Raw genomic sequence first — 13,810 nt, forward strand, 5'->3', positions numbered from 1 at the left:
TCCAATAAATACTATACGTTGAGAAAACTGTAAAATTACAAACTGTAAACATGAAACAGACGCTGTTGTAAACTAGCAAGATGGCTGCCGAAGTGACATTTTTGCAAATATCTCACGATTTAATGGTTTTTTCACTCATAGCACACCAGAGCACCCTTCCTTGAATTAGCACAATATCGTGGAAATGCGATTTTTCTCAATTTAACACTTCTTGAAGGCGTAAAGCGTAATTTTCGTTGTGCACCCGTTTTGACACAAAAATAGTTCAACGATTTGCCGTTAGAAGCGTTAATGGTATATCTTAATCAATTTGGTCATATTACCATCAGCATCGATAAAAATACAGATCAGTCGGTAAATGTAATCTAGAATTTGACAGCTGAATGGCGTATTCATCGAATACACGAATACAGACGCAAGAAAGGCTTAGTTGCCAAAACGTATTGAAAGTTTGGTCACGCTGTTGCCACATATATGTATGTACATATTACAATTCTGCCCATCAGGAAAACTTGAACGAATCTAACTCCAGCCGAGATTTTGATTCTTACTAATAAGGGAACATCGCGAGGTGAAAGTCTCCGATTTTGATGAAACTTTGTAGGATTGTAGAATAGCCGAAAATATTCGACACGTATTTTTTTTATTGCTTCTAATTCATCTAAAGGGTGTGAAAACCACCTCCAAAGTTGGGGGTGGGAAACATATTTCGTTTAATATCTCCAAAACTAGTGCGTATAGCAAAATGATATAAATGGGGCGATTGTGTATTTTTAAACGACGAATCCACCTATGTAAATAGTTTTTAAAAATATTAATTTATTTAAAAAATATATTAAAAAATAGTATATTGTCGTTGTTTTCACTGACAACATGCTGATCGATCGTTTTGCAAATTTGTATGCAAATACTATGAACCAAAACACAAAACACGGCTAAAATAGAATTTTGAATTTTTACGTTATAAACAAAATAATAACATTCCTAGTTAAACTGCATTTTGTGCGAAATTGGTCCCTGAAACGAGTGGTTTTACGAAAAATATATACCCCTATAATGTTTTTGTCATTATATTATGATACATGTTTATTGTTCACTAAATGTATTAATTATAACATTGCTAATGAATACTCGCAACGTCTTGCACTCGTTGCAAACAGTACGAGAGGTTCAGTGTGAGTGACCCTTGCATCGATGAAAATGTAGCAAGTAAAGGTGATTTACAAATCATTATTCTTCAATAGTTATTATTTACTATAAACAAACAATTGGAATTGTTCCAGAAGTTATAGTTTAATCCACTAATTTTACACGAAAGTATCTTAGTTGAGTGAATTAGGCATTCACTCATAATCTGTAGGTGCCCGGTTCGAATCTCGTGGTAGCTTTTAATTTTTTTTGTTTTCAATTTTTATTTTAAATAATTCTAATTTTTGTATACCTTTTCACAGATTACAATTATACCACTCATAAAATTTTTATTTTTAAGTAAAAAAAAATTAAAGTAATTTCGTTTGTTTATTTCTTAAAAAGTATGAATGAATGATTGAATGAATAGCATGAATTTAATGAATTATTTATTCTATATATATAAGTTTTAGGATTTCACATATTAGTATATATATATGCCCATAATTATGAAAGTGGTCTAAATTGTATATTAAACATGATATTTCACACATAATGATATTTAAAGGATTATATTTAAATAAATTAGAAAATATTTTTATATTACGTAACATTATAATTAGTGTTGATTAATGAACATTTATTATAAATGTGAAATTTTGTGTGAATCTCATACGAAAATGTTGTTTCTTAGACCACTTTCATAATTTTGGGCACATATGTATTGTTTCATTCGTGATACTCTTTCTTTCTCGCTCGCACCGTCCTTTTCTATATTTCGTATGAAGCAAAATATCGGCTCAAGGCGTATTCAGTAGAGATTTACTGATGCATAAAATTGTAATTGATGTGGCAACAGTGTGACAGAACTTTCCTACGTTGCGATTTGGCAATTATACCTTCGCACTTCTCATTTGTAATTCAACAGGATAACGCTAGATGCCACATTATCAAATGTCGCATGTATAAATTATATGTTTTCACTAATGCCCGTTTTTTCGCAACAGCGCTTCGATCGATTCGGAGTAGGCCCCGAAGGAGTCTGCCCCCTTAATATAATAGTAACAAAACTTGTCGCTAACGTCACGAAAATTACGACTGACAACCAGTTACATGTATAGGAAAAAGTTCAAAATGCCGATTTCTGCACATACCTAAATGTCATCGAATCGTTGAGGACCCAGATTATCGATAGGTTCACTATTTTTACTATTGTTTTCTATTTTTACTGTTCTTTAAGACTAAAACCAGTCATTAAAGGTTAATGAGCGCTTTTCTATTTTACTGTATACTTTGATGCTATACGTGTATAAAGCAGTGCAATAAAATTATTCAAATTATAGTTTAAGTAAAAGAACGTTCACCACTACCTTCACATAAAACAACTTGTATTGTAATGTCAAAAAATATATAAAATATACACATGTTAATTATAAATGTATTTCATTCTCAATATAAACATCTATGTTAAACATATCCTAAAATGTACATTTACTTTCTATTTCCTACGAAACAAAACATGTTTCTTCAAAGAACTTCCTTCCCTCTTTTACTTACTCCGATCAGTCTTACCATATGCCGGGACAAAATGTCTTCCAGTGACATCATAGACCAGAAGAGTAAGGGTAGTACATGGTATTTGACTGCATTACCTGCGGTACCCCCTCTCTTTCACTCCATGACGTCATTGGAAGACATTTTATCCCGACATCTAGGAATACTGATTCTGCCTTTCCCTGTTTCTTGTATTCCCTGTTCATTATCTCACGGTGTGTTCTGCTTCCTCACACTAATGAGTTTGCTAGTCATGGGCATGTGTTCCTCAGCACGCGGTAGGTCCTTCACAAGCATTTTCTGTGCTTCTATTGTAGTGGTAGTTTGAGAGGATCGTCTAACGATACGACGTCTTAAAAATTGAGGGACCTAAAATCGGAGATAACCAAGCAGGCTGGTGAAGCCCACCTTCTGCTCTTGCGCTTATTTTCTCTCCACATTGCCTCACATGACATACACGCTGCGACACATACGTACGATATGTTTTTGTGAGAAGTTCAAGGACCGTGACAGATAGTATTGCCATATATTGGGATAAAATATCTATCAGTGACGTAATAAAATAAAAGAGTGAGTATACAGCAAGTAATGCAGTCAAGTATCTTCACTCTTTTATTCTGTCACGTCCCTGGAAGACATTTTGTCCCGGCATCTAGCAATACTGCTAAGGGGGGTCCGATCACTTTTCTCAATGCTAAATAATGATATAGTTTGCACATCAAGCGAAAGTAACGTTAGCCAATCAAATTGCGGATAGCAGCCAACATGGCGTCGAAGTAACTGGTCAAATAGTCTAACCAGTGAATCTCTAAAGGTAGAGGTAGTATTTTTGAATTCTACTCCAAACTGTTTTTACAAACATAAAAATAAAAAAAAATTTAACATTAATTTTCAACAAATAAGTTTTCTTTCAACCGATATCTGTTCAGTCAGTTCTGTGAATCCAGCCCAAAAAGGCGCAATAAAGAGGAGTTTTACCCACTACAAAGAGCAAAAGACACTTTAGAATACAGGTGAGATACACTTTTCAATTTAAACTACAAGGTATGAATATTTTTATTGCAAAGTTTCATTAACCATTAGAAATTATTATATTTCTATACAAAAATTGTTTGTATATTTATTGTAGTTGTAGTACAGAAAAATAGAAAAGCGAATGTAAATCTTTAAGAAATATTTTCATGGAGATCAAATCGCAAAGAACGAGAAATTTATATATGTTATTATCAATAATATTCTCTAAACGTCTATAAGCATTTAACGTAAATGTAAATACATATGCAAATATTTTACTCAAAGAATTATGATAATAATGGACATTAAAGGGATGATCTAATGTGCGATAACAATAACTGACAAAACTAAAAATTTGTTTTATCCTTAGTTGTATGATATACTGGAACAGTTTGGGCAGTTAATTTTGTAATACCCTGTGCAAATACGATTTTCTAAACGGATGGTAAACTTGCATGCATGCATCCACGCCACACCGAAGTTACTTTTTTAGCACGCTGAATATTCCATCTGCACTTTCTCTTGTTGGCAAGTTACACGACTGAAGCAAATAGAAATTATATCGTATAGGTGTTCTCGCGATATATCGATAATTGAATATTAATGTTTCTTTAAAATTCATTTTGAATTACAAATATGTTGAAAACCAGTAATTTCTCTATGTATATAGGTAATTATTAGTTTTTCAGATAAACTTTATTAATTTAAGTTCATTAAGGACGAGTACTTTTCCAAGAAGAGAACGAACGTTTTATAGGCGCTCCACGATCATTCATCACCCTTCATCATCCTGTATAAGCGTCAAGTCATAGAAACTCGATACGCGAAAGTGCAAAAATGGAACGATTGTTCACGTCTGATGAAATATATCAGTTTTACATATTGTCTGAATGTGTCAAAATTCGAAGGTTTAAAATAATTACTTTTATGATTTTAATACATAAGGGTTTATTAAAACGGATGGCATATTGAATTGAAAACCAATATGATTTGATATAAATTGCTAATATAAATGTATGTGATTTTTACGAGTTTGAATGTTAAGGCATTGATATAAATGCTAAGGTTTTCCAATATACCTATAACAATATCATATTTCGGTTTACTATTATCGTTTAATGCTCTCCAGCTTTATTATAAATATCAAATGGAATTGTATACATGTACTGTTCTACCTATTGTATTATGTATATTACCTATAATCCTATTGCCTATGTAGTATATACGCTCAAGTTTAATAGAAGAAATAATGCAATAACTATTTCTAATAATGTTTATGAATCAAATGCCTTGTTAAATATCACAACGAAGAATGTTATTAATAATGTATTTTATCTATAGAAGATGAACGTGACTTTCATTTTCAAAGGGAAGGTGAACGCTTAAGTGAACATTGGCGATAATCAATACTGTATCGTTACACTCTTAATATTGTATTTGTCCACATCAAAGCGTCGAGCTGAGTCAAGTCGAGCACATGCAATCGATTAAACGAAGAACCAAGAGTTTACTGATTCTCCACGCGATATTTAAAGTATTCATATTCAGAGAAAAGAAACTCCCTCAAAATTTTTACTATATTTCTTATGTATGAGACATCATGAGACAATGGGCTTAAATGCACATTATGTTAATTTAGGACCACACTCTTTTTCTAGGGCTACTATAAGTGCTCATTATATTATGTTTAAGTCTGTAAGTTCACAGACCGTGTGGTTCTTCCGAACTCGAGATGTGCATATGCCGTGTTAGGTACTTGTTCATTTAGGTTTATGAGCGAGAGTATATTTTCAGGCAAAGATGAAGCCTGGATTTTGAATAAAAGTTTATAATGCAAGTGTTCGAGTTAATATAAAGGTTCAGTTTGGACTACTCGCAGGTGAAAATACTAGGGAAATTTCTCTATTAGAAAGTGGCGAGAGACCTTTAAAAAAGTGGCATCGGTACAATCGTGAAATTTCCGAGATTTTCAAAAAGACATCACTGCCATCAGAACATCTCCAAGATCCCAATTATTTGGTGTAGCAACAAAAATCAATTTGACTTTTACCAAATATATTGTTTGGTTTTGAGAGGTCTATGTATTCTTGTTCTCAACTTACATATAGTATATTATTTAAATTACATGTAGTCTAATACTTGAATTATATCTACGTAACGCTGCCATTGTAACAATTGCTTTGAAATAATGAACAAAGACAGATTTTAGTTGGAAAAAAATAAGACAGATTTTAGTTGGAAAAAAATAAGTTTCCTGGATAAGAAAAATTAATCATAGATGTTAGCACAACAATGAATTCTTTACGATGTGGATACGACCCTATTGTTCTTGTCCTCTCAGACATAACCGTGATGTACACTTGTAATCTAACCTCAACAATTGTTAAATCATCCTATAATATTGATTTTTACAGACTCTAACGTTGAAGTTTAGAAAACAAGCGGTACTTTGTCGCACTTTGAAAGCTAAATATAATGAGGTCATAACACACAGACTTAGAGAATAAATATATAGAGAAAAAAGAGAGTAAGCACCGATCGCGAGCAATGACGCTGTGTCACTGGTAACGTATAACAGAGAGTTTACTGTCATGCGTGCCGATTTCGCTATGAGAGGATCAATTAAATGTCATTAATTAAATATCAAAGAGAGAAATCTGGGTTTCTTCTTTTTCTGCCGCGAATTTGTAGGATTTTCATGTTTTTACACAAGTTAGCTTTCCCATTGTGATTCTACAGCGGTGTCTCTTAAAGTAGGCAGGATAAGCTATTTGGAAGCCCTTTGTAAGGAGACATTTTGCATGTAGGAGGTACTATGGAGAGAATAGGTATTCTATAATTTGCTTTCTTTGAAGATTATTATTAAGGCATTAAATTAACGATAATTTCGGGTGCGGAGCCGATTTCGATATGCTTTTCGTTCGGCTGGCAGAAAGAGTTCAGCACAAGCTAGGATACAAGATACATACAGAAGATAACACTATAAACGCAACCATTTTATTTTATTCTCTTTCATAAGTTTATTTTATAAGTTCCACACTGCTAGTCCACAGGAACCAGCACCTAAACGAAAAATACAATGCCAAACCCTAAGGACCTACGCCGTAGAAATGCGCAAGTTGGTCAATAGGGACAACGCCGCACCCAATGTGCTAATTACAAGTATTTAAAGAAATAATAAAAATCCACTTGAATGTTAATAAATTGTTTGATACTATTCCTAAAATCGGTGTCAGTGAGGTAGGACGGTGAAGACCAGCTTCTCCTCTCGCGCTTGTTCTCCCTCTACGTTTCCCCGCCTGAGGATACACATTACAGTGCATACACACTACGTACGATACATACAATGCGCGAATATTGTGTGTATGTGTTATAGAGCGCATGCTCACGAGGTAACGTAGAAGCAAACTTACCAGATATAAAGAATCAGTCTTTCTTGGAAGGGAACGAAACGCCTCAGCCCTCTTCTACTCTTTTGGATAGTACCTCTTTCGATGAGAGAATGAAAATAGAAGCAAAAGGACGCTCGGGTGATGCATTCGTATAGCTTATGTTCGCCCCACTTCCCCTCTCTCATATTGAAAGAGGTACTCTCCGAGAGTAAAAGTGGGGGAATCCTCCACGTCATGCCCTTACATGGCAAGCCTGCATGGAGGGAGGGCAAGTATGAGAAGAGAAAGTGGCCTTCACCGACGTGTATGGTTGTCTACAACTTTAAAGGCAATACAGTATATGTTCGTTAAATGCTCGAATTCTTCTCGCGAATATGCTCAGCGTTATCCCCACCATTAGGGGCGGTCCAATTGGGTTCTCCCTCCCTTCTCGTCTTTCACTTGCTATTCTCCTTTGTATTCATAAAGACTGAATGAGGCTCAAGCTTCGTATCTCTGGCAGCTATTTGCTCGCAGTCGGTCTCAAGCTGCGAGCATTTAACGAATAAACATGCACATTCCTCGGGACTTCTCGTGGGACATAAACAGTATGTGTTTCATGGTGGCAATCGCGCTAACCAAATTCTTCCTAAATATGCGTACGTTCAAGTCAACTTTGTAATTATAGAAACACATACTGCTCTCTTGTGTTTGTACATACAGCACATATAACATGATAATAATGTATGAATCAACGCTTAGTAATAAGTTTAATAATTGAATCTTCGAATATTGATGCATTCAGACGATACTCAAAAATACGATTAAAATTCGTTGCAATTGCATATCGGATGACCGTGAAGTGCCACATTACCACGAAATTGAAGAAAGAGCAAGTTATATTGATGGGATCGTTGCACGAAATATGTGTGCACCGAAATATCGAAGTTTCTATGGCGGTTTCTGGCGTTTGCGTGTTATGCCAGGTCACCGAAATTCATGCTGTCACCGCCGATTGAATCCTACAGGGGTTGGTGGACTATCCCATATTTCTCTTGCAAAAGTCATCGGTGGTTAATCTCCTACAGCGTTAACGTACGTCCACCAGATGCTCGACATGGGTGAGTAAAAAATTGTCTGTTATATACCTAGAATTCAGAAAACAGGTTTCAGTTCGACATAGAATTAATATTATATACAAAACATCTTGTTTAAGTGAGTACAGTGGAATATCTTGCAAGGGAATGAAGTTATAGAAAATACATTCCTATTAAAGTAGTTTGGTATGAAGAGCTAAATTGTGTGGTATTAACAATTACTATGTGGATGGAGTGGTGGGGGAAATTTCAAAATCAAATTGTATGTAAATTACTAACTTATGTGTACACGCTATGTCGTTTGTGCAGTTGACAGTTGACAGTTCAGCGTCATTCAGAGTCAGTGCAAAGTCGATGACCGTGCCTATCATTTAACTCTTCTGTGACGGAATAATTTTTTGAACATATTCTATTCTTATTTTTTTTATGTTAACTAGGCTCTCAACGCCATTTTAGGTACGGTAATAGAAAAAAGTGGAATATGCATATTCCACTAGACACAAAAGGGTTAAAACGCTGGAATATTATTTATTAAAGAGAAAATATTTATATACATCAAATAAGAAAGGACAATTATATTTATTCATAAAAAGTTAGTTAAAAAGATTAGAAATCTGTTGATTTTACAATAGCTGAGCTATATAATTAAGATAAAACCTAAGTTGAAACAGAATGTCGATATGTCAGTTTATATGTGGAATAAGTGGCCCCGCCAGCCGTGGATTTAGACACTGATAGCACCTGAGCGCGATTTTCAGAATTACGTTTCGTGCAAATTGGTATAAACTTGTTCAAAATTCCATCGATTCAGTGAAATTGTATGTACAAAACACATATATACAGTATTGCCAAATGAGGGGACACAATGTCTTCCAGTGACGTCACAGAGTAGAAGAGTGGTACCCCCACGGTACCCCGCAGGCGATGCAGTCGCATACCGTGCTATACCCCCACTCTTCTACTCTCTGACGTCATTATAAGACATTTTGTCCTGGTATCTGGCAATACTGCATATGAGTGAAATTCGGAGCTTATAATAAAGAAAAATAACTATGTGAAGAGTTGAATAATATGCGGTGAACGTAGATTCGTGTTTTGACGGCCAGTGGTCGCTACACTTTTAGATTGTTTTGCCAGAGTCGTGACTTCTAGAGTGACTTCATGGTTCTTTACTTCCAATCAGTGTGTGGGTCTAAGTCTCCAAAACAGTTTGACGAGCTAAACACGAATGGATTAAAAAGATATTGAGTTTAACACAGTAGTATAAATTGATATTAAGAAATAAGCACAAAGATAACAAATATATACTTGGTAAATCTGATATCATTACATTGAAATTTATACTCTTCAAAGATTTGAGACTTTCACGGCCCGGCATCATACAGTTGTCACTGTTAAGTTTTCGGGTGTACGCCGTGTCCATTTGGAATTATTTTCCCAACGTTTCACTAGTATTGCAACTAGCTTCATCAGGGGGGGTCAAGAGACACACACTGATACTCAGTATCAGTGTACTGTATAATTTATACTCTTACTGAAAAAGAGTCATGTTCAAGATGGAAACAATGTTTACACACAAGGATGCAATGTTGGCGACTAGTTGACATCCTGAGTCCGGTGGAAAGGAAATTTGGACGCTTTCACTTAACAAATATAGGTTGACACGCAATTCTGTTGTTTTTTATTTTATGTTTTATTCTGATAAAACTTTTTCTTACATCTTCTTCGACCTACAGCCGAACACTCTGTGTTACTAGGGTATCTAGTGTTTAACGTCATCCAGTAAAACATTATAGGAATGTTTTTCGAGCTGAAATTTTTTGAACAATTTTTTTTAATTGCGGAAACAATTTTGTTACAACACTCATTTTAACATAAGAAATAAAAATACATATTTTCGAAATATAAGTATTTTCTTTTACCTTCGTGTCTTTGAATAAATTACATTCAGCTAGAATATTGACAATGAGCAGTCAAATATTTTCAATGAAACGTTTTTTAAGTATAGTAATATAAAATATTCAAATAATGCGGTCGTTTTAACAAGTAATAACCAAATTACATTTTATTTAAGGATTCGAGAATTTCTAAGTGTGGATATTGATATAAGCGGTTTGGAAGTGAACCAATGTGATGCATCGACACAAAATAATGAGAACGAAATCCTAAGCAATCAGATAACATCTTTCAGGGGTACTCATAAATGTCATAATGACACTACTGAGGTAACTAGTGCTTAATTATCATTCAATCGTTAGGAACAGTATGCAAAACTTACCATAACCTATTATTAATCATTTTTAATAATTCTATACATGAGGATGATCCATAAATGTACTTCTTGTATTTCTACAGTAATTTAAATGAAGAATTAGAACTAAATTTAAAATAACAGACAAAACAAATCTGTAATTATAGACATTTAAATCTAACTTGTTTCTTTGCAAATACTTGTTTATAGATGTTATACTTCACTGTAATTTCCTGACTACCATTTCAGCTGATACAAAATTCACACAGATATAAAATATTTTATAGAACATTAACACTTGAGATCTATACGTATATGAATAATAAGATATTCGATCATCGAATCGTCCGCTTAGTCGCGTTTAAGAGAAGAAAGGTACAGAAGAATTTAACCATAACAGTTTTTTAAAATCAACAAAGGAAATTGGTACATAATCATTTCGAAGAATTCCTACTCCTAGCAATAAACGATTTATTGCTAGGAATAGGCAGGAATACGAACAATCGCCATTTATAAAAAAAAAGAGAAAAGTTAATTCACCGAATAAGAAAAAGAAGAGAACCACGATCTTCGAACTCACCGACGAAACTACAAAGATGGCAATAAGATAAAAAATTCATGATTTTTGGTTTCAGAAAGAGATTCTAACAGCTAAAAAAAATTCTAGTAGATATTAGTAACGATCCAGAGCTGCCGAATTACTCTCCCACCACTTTATACAGAATATTACAAAATTTGAACTTTAGATATAAAGCACGAAAGAGGAATAATGCGTTAACAGAGCGAAACGATATTATTTTATGGCGTCGAAATTACTTAAGACAAATTCGTAAATATAGAGAAGAAGGAAGAAAAATATACTATTTGGAAGAAACATGGTAAACGCAGGCGAGTGCTGCAAAAAGGTTTGGCAGGACACGACAGTTGTCCAAACCCACAGGTAAAGTAACACGTTTAATAATCCTCCACATCGGCTCAACAGATGGGTTTGTACCTGGAGGTTTACTATGCTTCTAATCGAAGAGAAACACCGTGACTGGTTTCAGGGAGTTTTACAAAAATTAGAAGAAAATTGCGTGATCGTAATGAATAATGCACCATACCATACAAAAGAAGAAAAGTGCCTAACAAATAGTTGGACGAAATCAAATATCGTGGAATGGCTGCAGTCAAAAGGGGAAGCTGTTCCGAAAAATTCTTTAAAAATTCAATTAATGGAAATTGTAAATAGAATAAAACTACAATATTCAAAATTTATTATCGACGAACACGCCAATGAAAACAATAAAATCGTGTTAAGGTTACCGCCTTATCATTGCGAACTAAATCCTATTGAAATGGCATGGTCCCTAATGAAAAACTACATTCGGCTAAATAACACAAGTTATAAATTACAAGATGTAAAACAACTAGCAATAACAAGAATGAATCAAATAGACCTAGACACTTGGACAAATTTTATAAAACATACCGAAGAAGTGGAAAGGCGATTTTGGGAAGTTGATGAAATTACGGAAGACTTGATTGCAGAGGAAAGCGAGGAAGAAAACGGGGACAGCGAAGAAGAGCCGTTAATCGACAGTGAATGTGAATAAATGTGTGCGTGCAAACGAGTATGCGTGTGTTTGTATGTATGAGTGCATATATGTTTGTGATAGAGAGGGAGAGAGTTTGTAAGGTAGTCATTACGAAAATCTAAATACAACCCTGGTTAATTAAAAATATTTAAGTAAAAACAGTTTTTATTGTTCATGCAACAATTTTGTTTATAAATGACTCGATGCATCGAGTGAACGTATGTGTGTGTATTAGGAAATTGATGAGTAGTGAGAGATGGCGCAAGGTATTCAAGTAGAATTGTTAAGCAATTGTGATCAACGCCTGTATGCAAATGTACCAAATCTGTTACGTGTATGACATCGTGTATAGAGAGCAGGATAGGGATAAGGAGGACCCTTTTCTACCATTGGAGATCTCCACGAACTCCCGTGGAGAAGTCAGTCGGGGCAATGGCGACCGACTGCGCGAAACGAGTCCTTTCTCTCATGAAACGGAGTATAGACACCTGACATTAGTGCTGCTTAGGAATGCCAGGATATTAGGACTTTTTGACGTTACTAGTAACGTGGATAGGGGAATAGGAGTAGGAGTAGGAGTAGAGAAATAAAGCTATCCAATCGCCGCGTGCGTTAAACTTCTATCTTTATTCCTCTCTCCCTACCTATATTATTACTAACATCAAAAAGTTCTGCTCGCCCAGCATTCCTTTCTGCATAAAATAAACCTTTTCAAAATTTGTCTAGTCCTTGCCTGTCAGCAGTGTAACAGTCTCCAGCAGTCAGCTTTCTAAAGTTTCTCTTCCATGTAGAAGAAAAATGAAGTACGTTTATCGATCAAAACTATAGTTGTTCATTACATACGAAATTTATACACTCTATATAACTCAAGTTCATACAACATTCTCATGTTTCAAATTTTATACATAATTTTGTTCACTATAAGTAAAAACTTATAAACTCTTATGCAAATATTTGAGCTCTGAAGTATGTACATTAAAAAATTTAGAAGGATTTTGATATACTTTTAAAATGATTTTCAGTGCGAATATCAAAGTCCATATAATGTTGCCATTAATTCTGGATGGGCCAAGGGTGCATATATATGTAAATGTCGAAAGGGTTATTACAGTACAAATCAACACCGATCAGGTTTCGATGGTGTTCTTGTTGAAGGTCAGTGAAGAATTTTAATTTCTAATAGGTAACGTTTATTCCACAACTTATCCGAATTTTCAGCTGCTTGGAAGGAGATGCAAGAGAATATAAGTAACTCTTATACTAAGGTATTTCGCTGCTTACGTTGTGCGCCAGGATGTGTTACGTGTAAGGGGCCTGAACCTTGCCTAGCTACTTATAATTGGCCGTTTAGGTACGTATGCTACAAGAATTGTCTACTTTAATACGAATCATTTACTTACAGTATAACAGCTTGCTTAAGAATTTATAATTATCAAATTTTACAATGTTGAAATCTAACAATATAATTCTATTCAATCAATGAGGATAATCAAAATAGTTGTTTGAGAAAAAAGATTTATTCATGCTTTAAGCAAGAAAGTACTATTATTTACATGTTAAATACCTAATTATAAGGTAAATGTCCCAGTAGTTGACCATGTCCCGATACCTAAACACTAACGATAGTTTTATTCAATTTTGGACTTAAATTCTAATATATCAGGTATACCTAATTAAACATAAACACTAGTATCATAAAATAATATCTTCAGTTCCTGGAACCTCATAATTGAAGTATTGGGATACACAGTTTTAGGTTGGTTACTTACTGGGACATTTGACATCCTTAAGCGTTTAGGCATTGGAACATTTACCTTA

At 34.3% G+C, this 13,810-nt stretch overlaps 1 protein-coding gene across 6 annotated transcripts in view; it reads left to right on the forward strand.

Annotated features, from left to right (window-relative positions):
• The window catches only part of LOC143186901 (putative G-protein coupled receptor CG31760), a 62,716-nt gene that overhangs the window by 37,052 nt on the left and 11,854 nt on the right, over window positions 1-13,810 (forward strand). For 5 of the 6 annotated variants that reach the window (XM_076390746.1, XM_076390744.1, XM_076390748.1 and 2 more), the window contains 4 exons: window positions 8,054-8,188; window positions 10,239-10,389; window positions 13,015-13,147; window positions 13,211-13,343. In XM_076390746.1, the coding sequence (XP_076246861.1) occupies window positions 8,054-8,188; window positions 10,239-10,389; window positions 13,015-13,147; window positions 13,211-13,343 (552 nt within the window). The remainder of the gene's footprint in view (window positions 1-8,053; window positions 8,189-10,238; window positions 10,390-13,014; window positions 13,148-13,210; window positions 13,344-13,810) is intronic. The other variant, XM_076390749.1, reaches the window with a different exon arrangement.

Source organism: Calliopsis andreniformis, unplaced genomic scaffold (assembly GCF_051401765.1).
Source record: "Calliopsis andreniformis isolate RMS-2024a unplaced genomic scaffold, iyCalAndr_principal scaffold0022, whole genome shotgun sequence".
Classification (NCBI taxonomy): Eukaryota; Metazoa; Arthropoda; class Insecta; order Hymenoptera; family Andrenidae; genus Calliopsis; species Calliopsis andreniformis.